The sequence below is a fragment of the Manis pentadactyla genome, chromosome 4 (assembly GCF_030020395.1).
Source record: "Manis pentadactyla isolate mManPen7 chromosome 4, mManPen7.hap1, whole genome shotgun sequence".
NCBI lineage: Eukaryota > Metazoa > Chordata > Mammalia > Pholidota > Manidae > Manis > Manis pentadactyla.
The window spans coordinates 161,253,063-161,276,407 of record NC_080022.1 but is presented as its reverse complement, the minus strand read 5'-3'; the positions used below and the strand labels follow the sequence as shown (position 1 = coordinate 161,276,407).

The following is a 23,345-nucleotide window of genomic DNA, read 5'->3' as shown; positions in this document are numbered from 1 at the left end:
TGATTCCTTCTTTGATTCACTCCAGGATTCTTTCTCCTGTACTAGACTGTTACGATAAAGACCTATCTGTGCAAAACTTCAACAGGAATACATTTTCTAGCTGCTGGACTGGTTAGCTTTACCCTGGACAAAGCAGTCTGATAGACCTGATAGACAAAGCAGGTCAGAGAGAGTAATGAGAATACAAAGGGAAGTCACAGTAAGCTCTTAAGCTCCCACAAGACTCTGTTATAATGCCCTTTTTAGCAAATTATTCTTGGTATGTATTTGGGAAGGAAGAGGGAAGATATATCATTGCTGTCCTCTCAAATGTACAAATATTTTCCAAAGAAATATCCAGAGTTGGATTCCCAGCCTCTGTGACTTTACAGTTTCCCGTCTTGCTCTTGCTCTTGCAGAAGGGAAATACTGCCTACTTGATAGAGGCGTTAAACGTAAAGCACCTAGCATAGAACTTTGAAGACAATAGACACCAATAAATACTCATCATTAATTTACAATATGGAGAAACCATAATGGTGAAAAAGTAGTGAAAAATCATATGACCATTAAAAATATTGAGAATTCAAAAGCCTCATATTTGAAAAGATTTAAGGAAAAACTAGAGATAAACTTGGTAAAGTGTTTTCATGTTGTATTTTTTTATTGTGGCCTCTAGCAAAAAACAGTTAATAAAACAAAGATGTACTTTATAACAGAGGAGAAATGGGCTTTTGGAAAGCAGACTCAGGAATTCCATGCAGAGGTTACATTTAGCAACATCCTATTCACTTCCAGAATCATAGCTCTTCTGGAAGGGAAGTTGCACTCTGATATGCTGGGCTGACGCTGTTTAGTTCCTGAAAAATGTGAATCGATGTACTATAGGTCTGGCAGGGAAATGAAAACCACATTCAGATTTGCATTGGGCTTCTTTCTTATATTAACTTTGTAATGAGTAAGGAAAAAGACACGAGGGGAGGGAAATGAGCACTTACTGAGCTCTAGCTGGTGTTCCACAGCCTCACAGGCATGTGTTACGAGGATGGCGTCATGACAGTGGTGAGCTGCCTCCTGCCTTTCTAGAAGACTCATGCCCGTCTTCTAGAAACTCTCCATATGAAATGTGATTGAAGGAAGGCAAATTAACATTCATTAACTGGGGTTCTGAATTCAAAGGCCTTTGAAAACTGTCAATAAAGGAGTCTGGACACTGTGGGGAATTTTTTTACCTAAGCTTAGCCTTAGCCATCTGTCAATACATCCTGACCCAAAGCTGAGCATTAGGGCCTGGCAAGTGCTGTAAAAGAAAAGAATATGAAGGGCACATATTCCAACTACCAAGAAAGAGGAGGAAGCCAGAGATGGCCAGCCAAGTATTGAGTGTGTCCCATTGCCTGGTATCTAGCTGGCTTAAGCCACCGTCCCTTGCAGACTAGAACAGTAGCCATGTGCCAGGGTCCTACCACAGGGAAAACAGCATCCAAGGAGAAGAAAGGGAGAGTGAACAAGCCCTCTTATGCCCTGAGATCTAACTCACAGTCCCTGAGGAAGGAATAGAAAGAGATTCTACCATTCACTCCAGTGCAGGAAGACATCCCTTAGAGGGTGTTTGAGAAACCCACCAATTCTCTTTCTTGACCTTCATCTTGACTCATAAGAAAAGCAGAAAAGAGGTGATAAGATAGATGTGTTCCCCAAAGGACAGTGATGGGTTTCATTGTCTCACCATTAGAGTTGGAGAAACTATATGGAAAAGAGGTACATAAGGTGGATTTGATTACAAGAAAGCCATCTGGTATAGGGGAAAGAAGAGCCTGGGCTTTGGACTTGGAGAAACTTGGGTTCAAATGCTAGTGTCCTGCAGAATAGCTGAATGACCTTGGGCATGTTTACTTAACTTCTCTGGACTTTAATTTCCACATTTACAGAATGAAAAGAATATTAACACTTCAAAGGGTTATTATCCAGAATGAATGAGCTTATGTAAATAAAAAGGCTCGCATAGCACCTAACCCAAAGTAGCCCTTTCAGTAAAGGTTAGCCCTCCCTCACTCTAACTTTTTGTTGGAGCCTACTTCCTGGCTCTGAGCTGCCTTCAAATAGGTAATGTTGCCAGATAAGCAATGTCTGCATAAGCAAGCATCTTATGTCTTTCCTAAAACTATTTAGCTTTTTGTGTTGTTTTCTGATTTCCATCCTCAAAATTCTGAGCCTGGATAGCCTTAGCTTTTTAGGTAGAAGTGGCTCATTTACCAGGTTAATGTACTTTGGAGGCAAGAAATAACAAATAGTGAATTCAAATCATTGCCTCTCTCACCTTTACTTAATAAGAACAGTGGCTGAAACCACCCTTCCAGAACACTGGAGGAGATGATGATCTGTATACATATTATATCTTCCCTGAAATTGACATGTGTCACTGTCTTCCCAGAAATTGAATTGTTATATCTGATGGAAGCTAAGCCTCAGGCAAAGGAATAACTGTCAGTGCTGTCCCAAGAATGCCCTGACGAATATAGTCCTCATTGAGTATTCTTGTCCATCCACATACTCACTGCATACCTATTAATACTTCATGGTCATCACTGAAGTTCTAATGCAGAGAAGAAAGCATTTTACATGGTATAAACAAATTTAATGGAAGTGTTGACTAAAATCCTTAGCAGTACTCAGAGATGTAGTGGACGGATAGAAACCACTGTGTTCTACTGGCCAAAGCCGTTTCATAGAACTAACACTGTATATGTCTGTACATATGTATGTGTGTATACCATATGTGCATATAGGCAGGGCTTCCTCACTTCCTCACTCACTCTCTATATACCTACATATCTATCTCAGTGCATTCAAGGAAAACTGATTTTCTCCTTAGAGAGGGTTGCAGCATTCTTAAATTTAATGACAAAATGTCAGTTTTCTTGATGGTGCTCTAAATAAATTATCAGATTAACTTGACCATTTTTCCACCTGACTTCTTATCTTCCCTTTGAAATTATATCCTATTACAGATTTATAGTAATCTTTTGATAAGATTCCACTTTAAAAGTTCTTATACTTTATATATATGCAATATAATTCAACAAAGTTATTCTGAGAGTTAGGTTTGATAGTAAAAATGAATTTAAATATTACAAATTAGGCATTACTGCTACATTGTTTTCATCATATTTGTTTATTTTTCTGTTGAAGGATTGAGATTCAGTGTTACTGATGATCATGGTTGTATTAAATCTCTATTGCTAAATAAATTTCTCCCAATTTTTGTAGCTTAAAACAATAAGCATTTAGTTTCTCACCCAGTTTCAGAGGGTCCAGGATCCAGGTATGGTTTTGCAGGATCATTCGGCTATCTCTCTGGGTTTCTCATGGAAACCAGGAGTCAAGCTATTAGCCAAAGCTGGGAACTGAGGGTGGCTTAGCAGGGCTGGAAGATTTGTTCCAAACACAACATGGCTATTGGCAGGAGGCTTCAGTGTCTCCCCCCAATGTGGACCCACAGGGCTGCCCACAACACGGCGGCTGGCTTCCCCCAAAACAAGGGACAAGAGGGAGGGTGAGAGCAAGACAAAGCTGCAGCGCCATTTATGACCTGCCTCAGAAGTGAGTACACACCCTCACATCTACCTCATGCTGTCGGTGGGCCAGACCAACCCTGGTACCGTGTAGGAGGCAACCACACAAGAGTATGAGTGCCAGAAGGTGGGGTCATGGGAGCTGCCTTAGAGGGTGCCTACCACAGTGCTGTTCGAGAATGTGATATATACAAAGCATAGGTACATGTAATCTGTACATATGTGTATATAATAATACAAAAATCTCAGTATTTGATACTTGCTTCCAACATTGTACTGTTTATTTTTCAAGTAGGTATAGTCATGTTTTTAAAAGTTACTTAAACTTGGCTTATAATTCTGCATGTATTTGTTTGCATTGATGTGCCTTTGTATCAGATCCTAAAGTGTGAGCTATCACTTCTCATGTTATAAAACCTGTTCTCCATTACATAGGAGACAATATGCTTACAACATTACAAATACCTATCTGTAGAACCTAAGAAGTGCATAGTTTCTGAATAAACCAAATTTCCATCTAGAACAGGGACGGTAAGTAGATTTCAACTCACTGTCTCAAGTGCTCTTTAGCAAAGAATTCCAAAGCAATATTCCATCTCACTTATGTGTGCCTTGATCCATTAGAGACATCTGCTCTGGGTACTGGGGGGCCGAGGAGTGTAGGACATGTACCATGTCTTTGTGATCTTTGGTCTTCCAAAGCATATTGCTAACACAGGAAGTATGCCAGGATGAACATTAATAGTGCAAATAGTAGGTTGGAATAACATTGATAACCCCCCCCAAGTTCATACGAGATACTCAGTATATAAGAGCTTTGCCTTTATGATTCTAAAGGATAACTGATTTCCAATAGGCATGGTTTCTCTCTTTTCTCTCCAGTCAGAGTCTGTTAATGACCCTAAATGATTGCTGAACTTAGGATAAGACAGTCTATTAGATTTTTCAACATGGGAAAGAATATAGATAATAATCTATGTGAATAAAACTTACCATTGTTAGCCTACTGTATTGAAGTCTTAAGTTACATTGTGTCATCTCATTCATAAAATAAATAAAACATAGAAAACACAAAAGAGAAAATTGAAGTTTATGTTTGCTTACCCCCCTAACTTTATTTTGTGAGTAGAGCCCATTTGGGGTAATTCTGCTGTAATTAGAAATAGGGATATTGGAGAGCAGAGAGTGAAGAGGATGGGAGGGTTTCTAGAGTGGAAATAAAGAGCCACTACATTTGACTTTTCCTAAATCTTTGAGAGATTATCCATTTTAGTGGACACTGTCAGGAGCCCTCCCTCTAAAGAACTCATTAATTTGGCTGCTTTGATTTGTTTTGGATGATTTAAGAAATACCCACTGACGGACTGCTCTAAGTATAAGGGTCACTCAGTGAGGGTTCAGGGCAGTTTCTGTGCACCTGACTTCAGCCCAGGTAAGGAAAACGCATGTAGGCCTCTCACTCGGCTTTGCATGTATGAGAATCTGAATGTTTCATTCTTATTAAGATTATAATGAAGAAATCAAAAGACCACTTGAAGGAGGAAATACAGACATTTTAAATATTTTGTCCCCTATCACCTCTTATCTATGAATATATTGTAAGGTATTGAAACCACTAGTTTGGATGTAACCATCTATGTGATGACTGGTTTAGAAAGTCCGGCAGCTAGTACAGGGCCCTGTATGTTCCGGGATGAATAAATATTTGTCAAATGAGTGAATATTGTCATTGGCAATTTGGGGGAGCAATTTGGTGAGAAAAAAATAAGGGCTCTCATATCAGATAGACCTGGATTCTAATGTTTCCCACTTTTAGATGTAACGTTGGTATAATTGGCATTATTCCAATTATCTGTACCCCCATTTCTCATTCAAAAACAAGGATAGTAGTTTAATATCCCAGGATTAAGAATTGACTAAAGTAAGGGTGTAAAGTCCCTGGCAAAATACTGGCACATGGTGAGTACATAACAGATGTTAGCTCCCCATCCCTTCCCTTAATTTATAGTATCGCTATTTGCCCATGGAGGAGTTTTAAACGATAACATTTGCACAGCTGCAAATAGAAACCGGTAGCTAAAACCTACATTTATGGCACTCTTTGGCCAGCCAACAGCCCTGTGACAGGAGCCGTGAGGTTGCTTTGCTCAGGAGCCTGAGACGACTTGCTGTGGATTTTCTATAAATATCTACGAAGGGGTGTAACATATGAAGTGCTGTATGAGCAACTGTCATTTAAAGCAAAGGCCAGCCAGCTGGCTTAGGTTATTCAGAACGGCAAAACCCACTGAAATGAATAAAACATCCAGAGCTAAACAGCCAACGTGAAACTCTTTTTTCCCCCACTTAACCAGTGATAAGTATTACTGAGGCATGAAGCATGTTTTTTAGCACTTAATTGGGATAATATAATTAAGTCCTCTAGATTGTGTCAGGTAATTTGGAAATTAGTCATCTTTCGGGGATTATACTTCTTTTTTGCCAGGTGTGGAATTCTCTCTTCCTCCAGACCCTTTATTTAAATTTACTAATACTAAAATTTTTGTCAAACACTTTGCCTTTCAAATTTGATTTCTGTATTAATCTACTCAGGCTGCCGTAACAAAATACCACTGACTGGGTGGCCTAAACAATGGTAATTTACTTTCTCGCAGTTCCGGAGGCCAGAAGTCCAAAATGAAGGTGCTGTCAGGATTGGGGTGTAGACATGTACCTTCCCACTGTGTCCTCACATGGCCTCTGCTCTGTGTGTACATGGAGAGAGGGATCTCTGATGTCTCTTCCTCTTCTTAGAAGGACCAAGGAACTGCCCTCCAAGATCTCATCTAACCCTCATTACCCCACCCAAAGGCCCTGTCTCCACATCTGGCAACATTTGGGGGGCAGGGCTTCAACATATGTATTGGTGGGGGAGGGAGCACAATTCAGTCCATATCAGTTGCTTCTCCCTTACATTACTTTCCATAAGATCTCTAGCACCTTGTTTTTCTTCATCTAGCAATTTCCATTTCAATGTAGCATATAGTCTTTCTTCCTATAAACTTACCAAGTTTTAGGCATATTGTAAGAATTAATCAAATTCTTTTCCCTAGGCCCTAGGCGTTAAGTGGAAGAAACACCTGCGGGGAAGAGGAGTGTAGTAAGCGGAGCAGTGGTTCCCAGCGACGTCCATGTGCTAATCTCCAGAATCTTGGAATATGTTAGATTACAAAGGGGCATAAATGTTGCCAGTTTAGGTGGAATTAAGGTTGCTGACCAGCTCATCTTAAAATAGGGAGATTATCTGGGCGAGTCCAATCTAATCACAAGTCCTTAGCAGTGGAAGGAAGAGGCAGAAGAAGAGAGGGAAAGAGATGTGACAATGGAAGTAGGGTCAGAGATATACTGCGTTGCTGACTTTCAGGACGGAGACCACAAGTAACAGAATCTAGGTGGCCTTTAAAAACTGAAAAAGCACAGAAATAGACTCTTATCTAGAGCCTCCAGAAAGGAGTGTAGCCTTGCCAACACCTTGATTTTAGCCCAGTGAGACCCATGTGCTACAGAACTGCAAGCCAGTAAATTTGTATTGCTTTAAGCCAATACATTTGTGGTAATTTGTTACTGTGCCAATAGAAAAGTAACACTGGAAATTAGAGGTGGAGGGGAGAGGGTAATGGTTATGATGGACCTAGAATGTATTAGGCATAGAACTAGGGGACTTAGATATGTTATCTCTTAACACTGTTGAAGCAGGTATTATGTATGTTTTCTAGAGTAGGAAACTGAGGCTCAGAGTTTAAGTAACTTTCCCCAAGTCACACAGGTAACCCTGTTAGTAGATGGGCAGTTTGGAATTTCACAACCTCTGCTCTGTGTGTATGAAAGAATAGTGACCCTAGTCTGCATCTAATCCCTAGCACTGCTACAGTGTGACCTTGGACTGGGTACTTGAACTGTTTTAGCTTAGTTTCCTCAATTGTAAGGATTGTAGAGAAAAGTAAGATACATGAGATTTGTATGAAAAGCAAATTATGAAATCGGTATCAAAGAGCATTTTAAATTACAAAATACTTATCCGATGTAAAGTCTCCAGCTGCCATATACCTGAACATCCATGTTAAATGAATGAATGACCTTGGATATGGATAGCTCTGTTTTCTTGGATCATCCCTGGATTTTGTTACTTAGCCTCAGTATTAACCAGATTCTGCTATGAAAATCCCCATCCTTTTGTTAGGCGTCAGATGCCTAGAAACATGACTTTGTCTGCATTTTGAATCATTTTAGAGGCTGAAAATTCTAGTATGATAAAATCACCTCCGTAAAGATGAGGGAATGATGGGAGGGCGAACTCTTACCCAAACCACTCACATCATGTTTATTTGTCTTTGGCAGCATTTTATACTCTAATAGTTAACCCAAGGTTGGTCTAGCTAACAATAGTGTTTGTTTGATATAAATAATTATAACTTAAGTTTACATTTAAGTCTAGATATTTAGCAAATAAACTCTAGTCAAGATTGTTTTAAGTATCACAGTAATTCAGTCATTAGCTACCGCCAAATGCATGAAATAGGCCTTTTCAAGTTACTTGGATATGAGAATATTGTGTAAGGGCTAGGTGTCCTGGTTATCTGGTGACTTTTTAAAGCTATTTAAATAAACCTATTTTTTTCCTGGTAAAGTTGAATTTTGATACACATATTTCTGAATCATTTAGGGCAAATCCACTCACTGCATTATCACATCTGAAGAGTGTTTTATCTGATCCTCAGTTATAAATAGGCTGATCTACCACTTTTGAGCATTTTTTACTCTGTGATATAACAGTGGTATTTTATCAGTGGAATGTTTAATGGATCTGTGCATCAAACTTTATTGACCCCTGCTTTCTGTGATGCTGACACTGAGGCTGTAAAGATGAGTAGGACACTTCCCTGCCCCCCAGAAGCTAACAGCCTAGTGAGCAAAGATAGACATGCTAAGAATTGATTGCCACACAGTGTGAAAAATCTAAGACTGCTGGGGAAGCAGGTTTCACACAGTATTTTTTATTCATACTTAGTAAAAATAAGAATTTTGTGGCAAGTGCTTCAAAAATGCTTTAGACATGTATTCTGGGATCATTGAATTAATCATTTAACCCATCTTTAATTATTTCATCTTGTAAAGCTGAAGAACCCTTCATGGGTGGTCTTTAATCCATCCCAGAACCTCCAAGCAAGAAGAATGTATTCTGCTTTATAGCGCTCACTCTCAAGTGACTTTTGCACTTACAAGCAAACACTATGGAGTCAGTAATACTGATAAAACAACCTCAAGACTTTAGACTAGAGTCTCAAAAGGACCCTCTTAAAGTCCCTTCCAGCTTTGTGATTTTAGGATGTTCTTCTCTAATATATTTTGTATATTCCTGTTTTTATATTTTTGGTGTAGTCAGTTTAACTTTGGAAGAAAAATTATATTGGCATAGTATATAATTAGTTAAAATTTTGTGTTTCAAATAATTTTAGTTTTTTAAGATTTCAAATTTGGTAATCAAGAAAAATGCATCTAGTCAGATGTTTATTAAACTTATTGGATACATTAAGTGAAAGCCTTATGACTTGTGTTATAATTCTTACTACTTTAATAAGAACATTAAAATTAAAGTAGTTCTGTATTTCATGTACTTCTACTCATAAATGGGAATTTAATTTGGCAATGGTCTTGCAACTTTGTTTCTAATTAAATTTAGTTTCTATTAATATTCTGAGATTTTGATTATTGATGTATTTAAAGTAACAAAAAAATATATTTATTGCCTGTTTTATTGTAGAAAGATAAGCTCTTTGGTTTATAAAAGTTATGCATGTATTTACTGGGAAAGTACTAGTAGCTTCATCCTAAAATACATTCTTCCTGCTTAATAGTGATTTAGAGGGACCCTAGCTGCTATGACCAATTGCCACTTTTCAGTGGCTTAGCGCTCATATACCAGTCAATGCAGATTCCTGGCTGATGGGTAGCTTTGCTTTTCTTTGGGTGGTGATTTTAGTACCACAGCTCCTTCTAGCTCATGGTTCTGCCTCAGAATCCTCTGATTTGGTTAGTGGGTGAAGAGTAAGAGTAGAGAAGGCACTCCAGCTTTCTTAAAACTCTCGGCCCACAAGAGCTAAATATCAGTTTTCTCACCTTCCATTGGTGGGAACTAGTCACATGCTCACATAAGGATGTTAGGGTAGCTGGGAAACGTAGTCTCTGCCTGGGCAGCTGCCTCCTGGTGACAGCTCTACAGTATAGAATGCAGAACACAGATTTTAGTGGGCACACCCAAGGAGTATATGAGAATACACTAATATACCAACTGTAAAATTCTATATAATTTTTTATTAGTATCTAATAGTTAAGTATATAGGTACTAATGTCAGTAGTGAATGTTCTTTGAGGTCTTCTGTATTTTTTTTATTCTGTCATGACCAAAACATCATCAACTTTTAAGAGTTATCCAAGGCTGTAATCTATGAATGTAAAACCATTTACTTCTTTTAAAAATATAATATATCAGCATTGTATCTAGGATGTTTTATGCAATTCTGTACAATAATTGACAGCAATCTAAACTTATGTATATTATTTTTAAAATATAATTCATATTTTTCTTTTTCTCAGGAATTTTTTTTCAGTTTTCATCTTTTTACAAGTTTAGTGACAACAATTTTTTTCCAATATAATGCACAAGTAATATATTACTGTGGCTTAGGTTCTTGTAATATATATAATGGAATATCTGAGACCTAAAGATTTTTTAATTAATTAGAATTTTTTAATTTCTAAAGATACCTGCTGTAGTTTTTACAGAAAGTGCCATCAATATATAATAAAAATAGAATTTGTCTTGAAGACTACAACGATTTGGGTGGGATCCTGCTAATATGTGATCAGAGCCTCACTGGATTTCCAAATGCCTAATTATAAAATGCTTGAAGTGATAGTTAACAAAATTCATTAATGAGAAAATTTTTTTTAGGGGTATAGTTCCAAAATTATTTAAGAGGGAACTCTATATATCAGTGGGAACAAACTCCTTGTAATTCTCTCTTAAACATGTTTTGCAATAGTTACTTTATATTACTAGTCTGTACTCATCTCATTGATGACTGAAAAGATTGTCTGAAAAGATTACCTGCTGCCTCCACGGGATGTGGTAGCTTTGTTGTAATTTTATTGACACAATTCACTTTCTGTTCTTACCTTTTGTTTTCAGTCGAGATTATTTTTTAAGTATAAATGTTTTATGTCATTACTACTTGCAGTTTATGGCCAATTGTAAAATTTTCCAGTATTTCAAAGATATTGGTGCCAGAAACAGATTGAATTAACATACATTTACTTATTTGTCTTTATTCTCTGGTTCATATGAGTATTATGCACATAAAGATTATCCCCCCACCAAAAAAAGACATTGGAAGTTAATTATGTTGGTTCATTATTCTGCAGCTCTATCTTAAACATAATAAAATAATACATGCAGTCTTGTGTATTCACAATGATATATAAATAGTGCCATTTACAATGGAAGACTAACAAAAGAACCTCTTTCATCATCATAGACTGTTGTAAGAATGAATTTCTACTAAACTAGCATACCTTTTGTGTTTAAACCACTTCTCTTCAAGCTGCCCTATATTTTACTTTGAAAGAAAGCATTTTGCATTAAGAGGTAAGAAACATATGGAGGGTAATTATAATAGGATTTAAATAATTCACTTAGATTCTTTGCCAATAAAATAAGGCATGTTCTCTTAGTTTTTTTTTTTAATAAGCTCTAAAATATGTCTTTCAATTTACTAATATTATAAAAGAAAAACGAAACACTGTCATCCTTCCAGGTCGAATATTGCTGTTTTCTAACAACAGTTTGGCAATCATTCAGAAGCAAGTGGTATTATGCTTTTTAGCTTTTCAAATATATCTGAACTGCTGTTGATTGCTCTCCAAATCAGGTCAGACCCACTCTCTGCAGGAACATTTGCTGGAGATACTGTATGTTCAGATGGAAGATTTTCATGTTGCATAGTCAGCCTCATTTATTTTCCAGACTTCTAAATTTTTCATACTAAGTAGCAGCATCTCACTTTATGAACCATGGGGTCTTTATTAATTAAACAGAATCAACAAGAATGATTTATTCTCTCTTCTTAATTGAATTACCAAACACACAAATCAGAGAGGAAATATTCCTAATACTAGAATGTTCTCCAAGCCAGTAAATCTGGGATTATCTCATCCTACCGATTATGTCAAAGCTCTTAGTTACAATGCTCACTAGGACATAAAATTGAGTGGTATACACACAAATGGCCCCATTCCAGCATCATAGGAAGAATTCCAACTTTTTCTTGCAATAATCAGAAAACTAATTATCAAAAAAGAAAAACCAGTCCTGATCATTTTTTGAATATCTGCTCTTTGCCAGGCATTTTACATGCATTGTGTAAGTTTTAGAAGCATTGGTTCTGGATGTTTTTACAAAAGGCCCAGGTGTAAAATGTGTACTTGAGGCATAGGACACTATCCCTCTGTTGCTTATTTTTTTCTAGCAAGTAGCTGTTATAATTGCATGTTTGGTGCTCAGGTGTGTGTTTTATAAACATGTACAGAGAAGTATATTGTGATCATAAGATTACTCAATTAACATTTTATGGTATTACTTTGGATTTGGAGAAAGATCAGATGTTGATTTGTTGATTTAAAAGTAATTAATGAAGGTTACTGGCAAGGATGACTTTCTGGTGGAACTTTCTAATATTCATTGTTCAGAGTCTATAACTACATTTTTTTCTTAGACATTTTGCTTTGCTTATTTTAAATTATCAACATAATGGAATGTCCATAAATGGGCATTTATAATATTTCAAGCATGAGAACATTGTTTTTTAAAAAGTCAAATAGGAAAGTGTGCATCCAAACTTATCCCTCAGGTGATTTTTCTTGTCTTTCTTCTTTCCCACCTCCCCAGTTAGGGGACATTATAAGGAAGGGGCAATTTATACTAGTTTAAGTTAAAGACACTTTTTGGGCTAACATATTATAAATATGCTGATGAACATTAAATATACTGAGATTTTTAAATTAGCATAACCGTCTCTTCAAGCGTCTGCCTTTTGATTTTAACAGGTACTTTGCACAGGATGACGCGTCCTCATTTCACCTTGCAGTGGCATCCTGGCCCTCTTACACTATACGCATTTAGTATTTCTTTAAAACCACTTTCAATTTAGGCAGGCTCCAGCTTTATAAAGACCTGAAAATGAAGTTAACCTGTGTAGAATAAAATGGTTTAGTAAGTTTAGCCTCCATAATAAGAAATTCCATTAAACCATTTTAAAGAGATAATAGTAATGTGGATTACCGTCAAGAGAATAATGATCCTTTGTAGCACTTAACCACACACTCTGCGGTTTTATAATCATGAAAATGTCTGGGTCGTGCCGCCTTCACCTTGACTGTTGAACTCTTGCACCCCATTGTAAAACCATCTTCTTCCATGAAAATAGGTATTTTAAATATTTCAACTGAGGACTTGATCAATCCATATTGTGGAATGTGGATATAATTTAGAGTATAAGATTGAAAACAAACCAACTCCAGAAATGACAGTGAAACTGACCATTTGTATTAAGTCCAACATTTTCAGTTATTGTCATCAACAACCAATAACAGAAGTGCATTTCTGTAATAGTTCCCAAATTGTGTTTGTGGAACCCTAGCCCCATGTCTGTTAACAGGGACATGTTAGTTTGAGTAATACTACATCTCTTGGAGAGTCATAAGACCCAGTAGTATATTTAAGTCTCGGAAATACTACAGTAAAGAAGCCTCCCTAACTATGTTTTATGTAGTGCATCTCAAACTTATTTGACCATAGAGTTCTCTTCTTCGTATAACATTTATTAAAAACCTTTGTAACACATTTTGGAAGTGTTATTCTGTACTACAGGAGATACTTTGATATCCACAATCTTATTTGATTCTCCTGAGTGCCAGTCCTCAGACAGACTTGATCCAAGACTTGGTGCTGCTTCTGAGGCTGAGCTTGGGTGGGTGGGGTAGTGGAGATTGACCTAGAATGGAGAAGAGCTGTGGGATAAATAGGGCTAGAAAGAGTGACCAAGGAGAAAAAACAAATCAAACTAATTCCAGAAGCTGTCTGTGCAGCACTCAAGAGCTGGGCAGATAGTGGTTGATTCAGGAGATTCATCCAGCTGAAGTTGGACACCAGGTCTGAGGAACACCATCCACCAGACAGGGGCATTCAGTCTTCACCGTGTTGCTTCATCGCTCCCTAAACATCCTTTTGTATATATTTGCTTATCTCTGCTGTGTTCTTTCCTCAAATGCCTAATCATTTGTTCTGAAAACACATTAGACACCATAAATTCAGAGGTTAAAAACATAGTCCCTGCCCTCAGGGTGCTTCATATGCAGTAAGAAGGCCTAAAAGTAAACAAGCATTTATAATATATAGTGTAATAAGAGATAAGACCAATGGCACAGATTGGAGGAATCTTCAGGGAGATTTGGTTCTTTAGAATTTGCATCAGTGAGCTAGATAAGATGGGAGGGAGAAGATTGTAGCAGAGAAGAAAGTATTGTTGAGGCAGGTAAAAAACAAAATGTTTTGTACTATGGAGTATGTATTTGATCCAGAAGGCATTGGTTGGCACTGAGTTTTCAGCAGGTGAGCAATAGTGTATGAGTTGCCAGTTAGAAAGCCCTCTTGGCTGGAGTGAAGAATGAATTAGCAAAGAACTAGAACAGAGGCAGAGACATGCACTATTCCAGTGACCCAGCTTATAACATTGGAAAAAGAGAGAAAGGAAAAGATTCCAGAGACGTTACAGCAAGACAATCACAGGACTTGCTGACTGGCTGAAATGTTAGGTTAAGGAAAAGCGGGAGTCAAAGATGACATGTTCCCCTACATTCCTTTTCACCAAAAAAGAAAGAAAAAGGTTTTGTTGAACCCTAAGGCATTTCTAAGACGTTTTAGAACTATTGGATCCAGTTCCAACTGCCGCTTCTCACAGGGACTACACTAGGGTGGAAGCATTGTCACTAGGATCAGTACTTGCATGGACGGTTAGGACAGCCTTTCAGATTATAATTGAATTCCTTGTTCTTCTCAAGTCATGTAACACAGACCACATCCTGGATCCATCCTGTGATGAGTGCACTGAACCTGTCTTGCTCGGAGGAAAATGAAGAGGATTATTCCAGAGAACTTCCCGACCAGAAGAGCTAATGGTTTTCTGTTGGAAGCTGAACTCTGTGGTCTTCTGGGATCTCAGTCTACATGGATGGTCTGAGACTCAGCCATCTAAAATGGGAGTAAAACACACACACTACTTCCTGAAATTGTGAAATGGAGACTCTTTATTTAGGCTATTTTGTAAAACTTTTTGATATAACTGTACACATTTACAAGATCAGTTTCCACTGTAGTAGTACTTTAAGAATAATCTAGTCATATTTTTAAATCATATATAATTAGATTTTATAATATGTATAATTTTTCACATATAATTAGATCCTTGTAATTTTACAATATAGTTCTTTGTATCAAATAACTATGTATCAAATACAATAGATTTTATAATTAAGACATTGGAAAATTATGTGGACATAGTGAAACACTTCATTTATTTGAGAATTCAGTGTTTAATATTTTAATCCTAGAAAAGTGACTTGAGCAAGTTTTTTTTTGGGTTTCTTAAGAATCACATTTAGGGAACCATCTCACAGACTACTGCATATAACTTACATCCTTACAGGGCTTTCTGATACACAAAATGCTTTTCAGACACTGTTTTTATTTAAACCATACAACATGCCTGTGAGGCAGAGCCAGCAGGTATTTTTATTCTTGCTTTTCAGTTAGGGAAATAGCACTAAAGAGAAATAAAGCACCTTGTCTTGGAGCTGAGACTCACACCTAAGTCTTCTGATTCTGTGTCCAGGCCCCTTTGCACCGCACCTTGCTGTCCCTGCAGAGGGAGATCCAGCCCCACACACAGGGCCGCAGTTCTGCTGCTGAGGCTGAGTTCTGCAGCTGTGTGCTCCTGGGTCCACACCCGTTCAGGAGTCACGCTCTCTGGTCAAACATGGTCCCCGCATAACCCTACCATTCCACTGTAGGCTTTCCCCAGTTCTTCACCCCCAAACACTCATTAAGGACGGGCAGGACTGGGTGATGTTTTTTTAATAGGCCTCTTTTTCAACAACTCACATTTTTCTGAAGTCATGGGACTGGCCATCAGGCATTTACTCTACTTAGATGCTCTTGACAGAGGGAGCATTTGAGGGGAGGTGATGAAGAGGGACATGTGGAACCTTCTTTTCTATCAAAAGAAACATCCTTGAATTCTTCTGCTGTGAGTTCAAGACCGACCTCATTGTCACTGATGTCCCCTCCAAACTGATGATACCTTTGACCATATTTTGTTGTAAGAATGCTGCTAGATAGTTTCTGGAAGAAAGGAGCCATTGACATGGAGAGCTAAAGATTTTCTCTTAGTTTAACAATTTAAACCTGGGACTGGGAACTGGGGTGGACTGGGAAGGAAGTCTTTTTAAATGTCCTGGACATTAGTTACCAACTGAATAATAAAAAGGGATTTATTCCAATCAAATATTACTATATTGTTAGGTAATATACTTAAAAAGAATCACTGATTAATCAGAATGCCCTAGTCCCAAACCATGCCTGACAACACTGAAAAGTCACTGTCACTCTGCCCTCTTCTCCTCCCCGCCACCACGGCTCTAACCACCCCTCCTCCTCCACCTGCCCCCCTTCTCTCTTGCTCTCCCTCCCTCTTGCCCTTCCTCCCCACTTCTGAAATACAAATAGGAAAAAGGGACTCAGAATCTTGAGGATCACCTGATTTAGTGATTTTCAAACATCTGTTGATGAAAAAGATTCATTTTTCAATTGAATTCTCATGCAGAATCCCAATATATGTAACAGATATTTTTAAATATTGCTGCCCTGCTTGAAACAATATTGAGGCCTGGAGCCCATTAAAGCAGCCCCCAGCACGACTTGCGCTAACCTGGAGCTCCTTATAATATAGTGGAAGGATCATCAATTGTCACCATTTTATGGATGAGTAAACTGAGATCCTAAGAGTTCACACGCTAGTGGCCAGGTCACACAGCCCCTATGTGTGGAAGCTGGGGTCGTGAAGTCCATTCTCTGAAGCCCCTGTGCAGAGCTGCTTAAATCGTTTGGGTGTGACACGGTGGGCAGAACTGGGATCTGTGGGTCAGTTTTACAAAGAGGCAGATCCCAGTTCAGGACAATAAGGAACTTGCTGGTAGTTGATCTCATCAGGAACGAGTGCCTCAGGACAAGGGAGCACTATCCCAGGAAGCGTTCAGGAAGACCGAGCACTCAATCTGAATTCCTCATGGGAACGTTGCTGAAGGTTCAGCGTCCCCGTTGGCTGGACCGTGTGAGTGCTGTCTGAGGTTCCTTCCTCTTTATTCTTCTGTGACCTCTAACCCAACAGACAAATGCCCCAAGGGGGGGCTCTAAGAAACATATGGTGGGGACTCATTAAGAATCCTTATCCAATGCAAACAGAACTGTAAGATTAATTTTTGATGAGTTGACACTTATATAACTAGTCTTTCTTTAATATAAAATCAATCCTATTGATATGATCACCATTAAGTCTTCTGTGTTGATCCACTGACTCAGATTTCAGGGTTATAAAGAGTGACCAGGTGTAGTCATCCTTACTCATTTATTCTCAGAATATTTACTGAGCACCAACAACATGCCAGGCATGGCGCTAGGCACTGTGGTGATGTAGAGAAGAAGTAGCTGACCATTTCCTGGATGCTGCTTGCCATTGGTTAAAAAGCAAAAAGCTTCTCAGGTGGCCAGAACTGAACAGCTTCTCTTTGATTTTTGAATTTTAAAAATAACCTGTTTCAATTTAAAAACGTCATATAGAACTGAATGAAGTAAAAAAGAAAATAGCCAATCTGACTTTCCAGAGGCAGCCACCACTAATACTTGGATGAGTATTTTTCCTCAAAGAAAGTCATATGTTGAGCAGCTTTCTTTTGACTTAAGTATTGTGGTCATTTTTTTCATGTCAATACATAGATTAATGTCATATTTCAAATGTCTGCATAATATATCACTATCCAGATAACTACTAATTTCTGTAGCCAGCATCTATTGATGAACATGTAGGCTGTTTTAAGTTGGCTTCTCTTACTAACAATGTCACAGTGAACATTCTGTGTGTCCAGTAAATCTTTTTCTTCATGTCTGTGCACTCTTCTGCCAATATGTCCATAGTGGGAATACATTTGTAAGTAAAAATACCCAAGTCCAGGGTCTGTACATTTTAATTTTGGTAGATATTCATAAATTCTCAGAAACAGGACCATTTTACACTACCATCAATACTGTATGAGAGCTTTTTTTCGTACATATTACAGGATTTTTTTTTACTTCATAGATTGCCAATAACTCTTTTCTGCTTTTGTCCTTAGAAGACTAATCCTCTTTCCATCATCGTCAAAGGTCCTGAGTTTTTTCATCATTAGGTTTTAGTTGTCCCTTAGCAGCAAAGACTGACTTGCCGTATGTTGAATACATCATTACTCTCATCTTTTTACTTGAAAATACTGAACTCTCCTACTTTATACATAATGGTGGTGAGGACCAACTTTTCAATGATGTGTCCTGGGTGAGAGCCCTTGATAAAGGCAAAGCATAGCATTTACAAATGCACGTGCAAGTTCTTTAAGCCTCAGTTTCCCTGTCTAAGAACAATAGTAATTCCCTGACTCTTCCCAGATCAGTTAACTCAGAAACCATTCCCTGACTACCTGCTAAATGCCAGACAAGATGCAAGGTCTTCAAGTTGCCATGGTGAATAATTCTGATTCCCAAATCAAGAAGCTCATAATCTAAAACCTTTCTCCTTTCTTTTTTTTCAAAAACCTTTATTTTTTCTTAAAGGAGAAGGAGGTTAAGGGTTTGTTTAGTAAGAATCCCTGAGGAGAGACCCTTTTTTACTTATTAAATTTCAATAACTCCAAAATAATATTAGTGGCACCCCTTGACTAGAAATGAAAGAAAAGGAACATATTGTATGAAGGGCCTCTCATAACAAATGCTAAGCAGCTGTGAAAATACAGAGTCAAATGATACTTTCATAAACTGTTTGCAAAATTAAAAAATATTGTCTTTTTTCTAGAGGGAAATGAGCATGTTTATTTTCCCTGCTAAGTGAAATGCAACTTTTTCAAGGGTCAGCAAACTTGAGTTTTACAATATATAGAACAAAAAGAACTGAACTACCCAAACAACTTACACACACTATCACCTGTAAAGTTTGAGAAGGTGAAAAGAACTTTAAATAGAACATGCCTAACATTAGAAGTAAACTAAGATGTTTTAACCACAGCTGTCCACATGTAATGTCATTGTGTCTGCATCATGATTATGTAAATATTAAATGCAATTATTTGCTTTCTTCATATGACCTTTTACATTGAATCAATACTACTTTTGCTAATTTGTTTTTTAAGTTTGGTTTTACTCTCAGGGGCAGGGGTGGTCTGAGGGAAAGTATGATCAGATTAACAGCTCTGACACCCCCATTCCCATTCCCCCATCACCTAATTATTCTCTATCACTTTACCTTGTTCACTCCTTTTACATTATTTGTCTATTTGTAATTATCTGTTTATTGTCTGCCTTAGTATTGGGAGTAAGCTCCATGAGGGTGGGATTTATCTGCTTGTTCGCCACTGAGGAGGATCTGGCGTAGTGCCTGTCACATGGTAGGTGTTCAATATATACTTGTTAAATTGAATGTGTAGTGTGCTGCACATAACTAAGATTTAGGCCCCAGTGTAATTCTCATGCCCTTGTATTCATTTATTTACTTAAATACTTAACCCAGTGCTACTAGCTCCCAGACACTTCGCTAAGTACTAAGGTCACAGTGCAGAGCAGACATGATCCTAGCTGTTCCATGATTATTTTTTATGCAAAGGCATTCAACTGAAATTAACCAAAGTATTTTTCCATTTAGTCTTTCTTCTCCTTCCTAATCCCATACTTGAATTTCAAGGACTTTTGATCTGTAGTGTTTTGAGAAAGGGATGTGACATCAGAAAGCACTGGAACACATGCTTTTCTTGAGTTTCGAAAGTCTGGCTCCTTAGGAAACTAGAAAAGATTCATGGTGCAGATCAGAGATTGGAGAACATGTATGATGCAGAAGAGCAAGGCTTTCCTGCTGTCTGTCTAGGAAATAATTCCCCTGGTGTGGGAGGGAAATAAAAACAGAAGTGTTGGTGGGGCTCAGGGAATGCACCCGGGCCCCACATCCTGGGCCACTTTCCCGGAAGCAGCAAAACCCCAATTATATTTGTTAGTTTTGAGAACAGGGGAGACCCATTCTTCACAGTGTGCTAGGGTAGAAGCGATCGCATTGTGTGCCTGGATGGATGACGCCTCAGACAACTGCAGTGGGCTCCTTCCAGACGAGTGGGGCCCAGGTTGGGCGGTCACATTGATTTCTGTGAACCTAAAAGGATCACAGGAGTGACAGGAAGACGCACTGGACCTATATAAGGAGTTTCCATTCAATCCCCACGGCCTCTCAGTGGACCCAGTTTGAACAATGACATCAGACCATCCAAACCCAGAGTGCCTGGGCACCAGATAAGCCTCCCAGAGGTTAGCAGTGATTTCAGAGAGTAGAGAGAACTGCAAACCGACTGAGATTAGTGTTGGTGAAGATCACTTAATCCCTACCTCTGATGTTTCCTTCCTTATGGAAGGAGCTCCTTTATTACCTGGATAATTACAAGGTAGCGATACCTTCCCACCTCTTTCCCATACCTTTGCGCATCAGTCTACATACCTAGACTGTCAGAATTCTCTTTCTGAAACAAATTCGAGTCTATTGCCCCTTTGCTGCTCATCAGTAGGTCCGTAGTACACACCATTATCAGACCCCTTCCTCTTTCTCTCCAGTCTGCACAGCCATTCAAATAGACTGCTCTGTGACTGGGGACCTTCTGCCTCATTCCCTCATTGGATTCCTTCCCATATCCTTCGAGACACCACTCTCAGTTTACCTCCTCTGTGAAGACCTTGGCATGTGCTGCCTTCCCCACACCCAGCACTGGCCCTCTGCAGCTGCCCCCTCTGCGTTCTCCCATATGTGGCCAGCTCTTCTGCCCATTCAGGAGCGATAGAGCAAGAACTTCCACCCCAAGAGGAGTTGCTGACCTGTTTGTCTAGACATGCATCGCATTACTACATTTATTTACTAATTTACTTTTATCTAATGTGAGTTACTGAGTCTTACAGGCTTGAGATATGGCCCTACCCTCTCTTTGTGCTTTCTCTCTCCATGCGGTAACAAAAATCAGAACTCTGGTAAAAGCCAACTAGTCTTTCACTGTGGCTGTACCACTCAACATCAGCCAGGTGAGTGAATCAGGTTGGGAGGCAAATGGGAAAACAGAAAGGTGGCTCAGGTAGTTTCTTAGTTGGTTGCATTGGGGTGCCTTTGTTTAGAACCCCAGAGGGTAAGGTTAGTTGGGAGGAGTGACACTCTAAAATCCTACCCTATTCTAACACAGCAAACCTTTTAATAAAGCCTCTATCATAGTATATTTGCAATTAATTTGGATGGGAAAGGGAGGTGTGTGTCTCTCCTACTAGATTTGAGCCATTTAAGTCAGAATCCACATATTATTTTTATCCCTCACACAAGACATGGCACAGTAATAGTCACTGGATGTTTACAGAACAAATTTTAAAAGTGATTCATTCTTTCCACAAACTCTTTTAGCTATTTCCTGTTTCTGGCAGAGAAAGACAAAATGAAAAAGAAAATGAGATGGGAGTTTAACTAAACATGTCTACACTAACCAGTTCTACTAACATTGGAACAATATAATGGATTTGCTAAAGAAGGTGTATGCTGAGTAAATCTGGCCATAAAACTCACAGTATGATTGCAGTGGAAGGATTGTAAAGCACATGCTCAAATATTGTTGATTTGCCCAAGGATGTGAAAAAAGACAACAGAATGATTTTGGTACGGAAGGGTACATAAAGCCTAAAAGCAAAATACAAAGTTACTGCATTTCAAGGCAACCAAACTTTGGCTCTTCTAGGTTAATTAATCATGTTGCTGAAGAATTGATGGGCACAAGGGAGCTGTGTTTTGCCACAGTTCTCTGAAAGTGCAGAAATTATCCCATCTATAATGAAACCCACTGGAATTGTTTGACTGTTGCTGTTTCACAATAGACAAATTCATCTTTCATCAGCAAAATATGGGAAGGAAAAACAGGAAGACAAAACAAATTGGGTGGATAATAAAGTTGCCCTGGCATATAAACATTTCAGGCATTTCCCTGAAGTGGAATATGGAAAGATATTTGTAGGCAAGCCCTATTTCTATATACTGAGTAGTTTTATCGTTCAGGGAAGTGATTCATGCATTTCATCTAATACCAGCTTTTAATATTCGTGTGATGATCACATAGGTTATATGTCATTTTGTGATCACCACAAAAAATAAAATAGAAAATCTGGAACCAAATTAAATGCATTGATTCTTCTCTGAATGGTAAGTGCTCAATACAAGGAAAATCTTAAGGAAATAGGATGCGTGTGCACACACACACGCACACTTAGTATATGTGTACATGTGTGTGTGTATATATATATGTATATATATATGTACACACTCTGGAGGAATAAGAAATTTTTAATAGACTGAAGTCTATAAAACTTCAAGGGTAAGACCACTCACCAGTGGAACTCCTACAAATCATAGAAGGTGAGATGTCTATGAAGTTTATCCCAATTTCCTCAATGTTGCTAAGGCTGTTCATTGATTATATTTCTTCTGTTTCTTTGAGTTTCGGATTAGTACTTCACCAAATTTAAGACCCCATCAATTATAAGACTCACCATTATTTTATGTATCATAAAAAATGAAAAAAAGCATTTAAAATGTTACATAGTACTTTGAACTTTTGTCTTATGTAAATCTAAGAACTGTTTGAACATAGATTTTTATTGTGTGTATATATAAAGTGAAATGCAAATAAATTGTGATACCTCCAAAATTTATAGATACTCAGAATGGAACTCTAATGAATCTCTTTTTTGAATCAGAATTACCACATATTTCACACTAGCATTCTCTCTGCCATCAAAATGAGAAGGTCCTCTCCACCTCGGTCTCTGGCAGTTTTCTCCCCAAGTGTTCGTCATCTGTCCTGCAGTTTTCATGCTGGCAGTTTTTTTTATCTTTTCGACAGGATGTAACAGAAGATTTTTAGACAACAATCAGGATGCATATTCCTTCTTCAAATAGTCCATAAATGCTTTATTCAGTGGAAAGTAAAGGAATAACAGTCCATTCATGCCATGGGAAAAACAACCAAGTTCATGCAGGCACACACAGACAGCTGTCATGGTCACCTGGCCCGCAGCTGCTGCAAAACATCACTGATGGTGAGACGCGTCTTGTAGTATGTTCCGTTCCCCTGATGAGCACTCATGTGAATTAGGGAAAAAAACAGTAGGGAAATAGAGAAATAGGACCAACACAAAGGGAAGTGGAAAAAACCCACACAAGGGTGCGGTGTGATATCATGTGAAGCACGTGGGGGGCAGGCCGGGGAGGGCACTTTGGCTCAGTCCCACAAGGGAGCCCCGGAGATGATGTATGTCTGTCCTCAGCTGTCCAGGTCATG

The 23,345-nt window shown here is 38.4% G+C and overlaps 1 protein-coding gene across 6 annotated transcripts in view; it reads left to right on the top strand.

The window, feature by feature from the left end:
* Nucleotides 1-22,729, top strand: part of STXBP4 (syntaxin binding protein 4) — a 195,073-nt gene extending 172,344 nt beyond the window's left edge. For all 6 annotated transcript variants that reach the window (XM_057501329.1, XM_057501328.1, XM_057501330.1 and 3 more), the window contains one exon: nucleotides 14,709-22,729. In XM_057501329.1, the coding sequence (XP_057357312.1) occupies nucleotides 14,709-14,823 (115 nt within the window). In that variant the 3' untranslated portion in view covers nucleotides 14,824-22,729. The remainder of the gene's footprint in view (nucleotides 1-14,708) is intronic.
* Nucleotides 22,730-23,345: the final 616 nt, after the last annotated feature.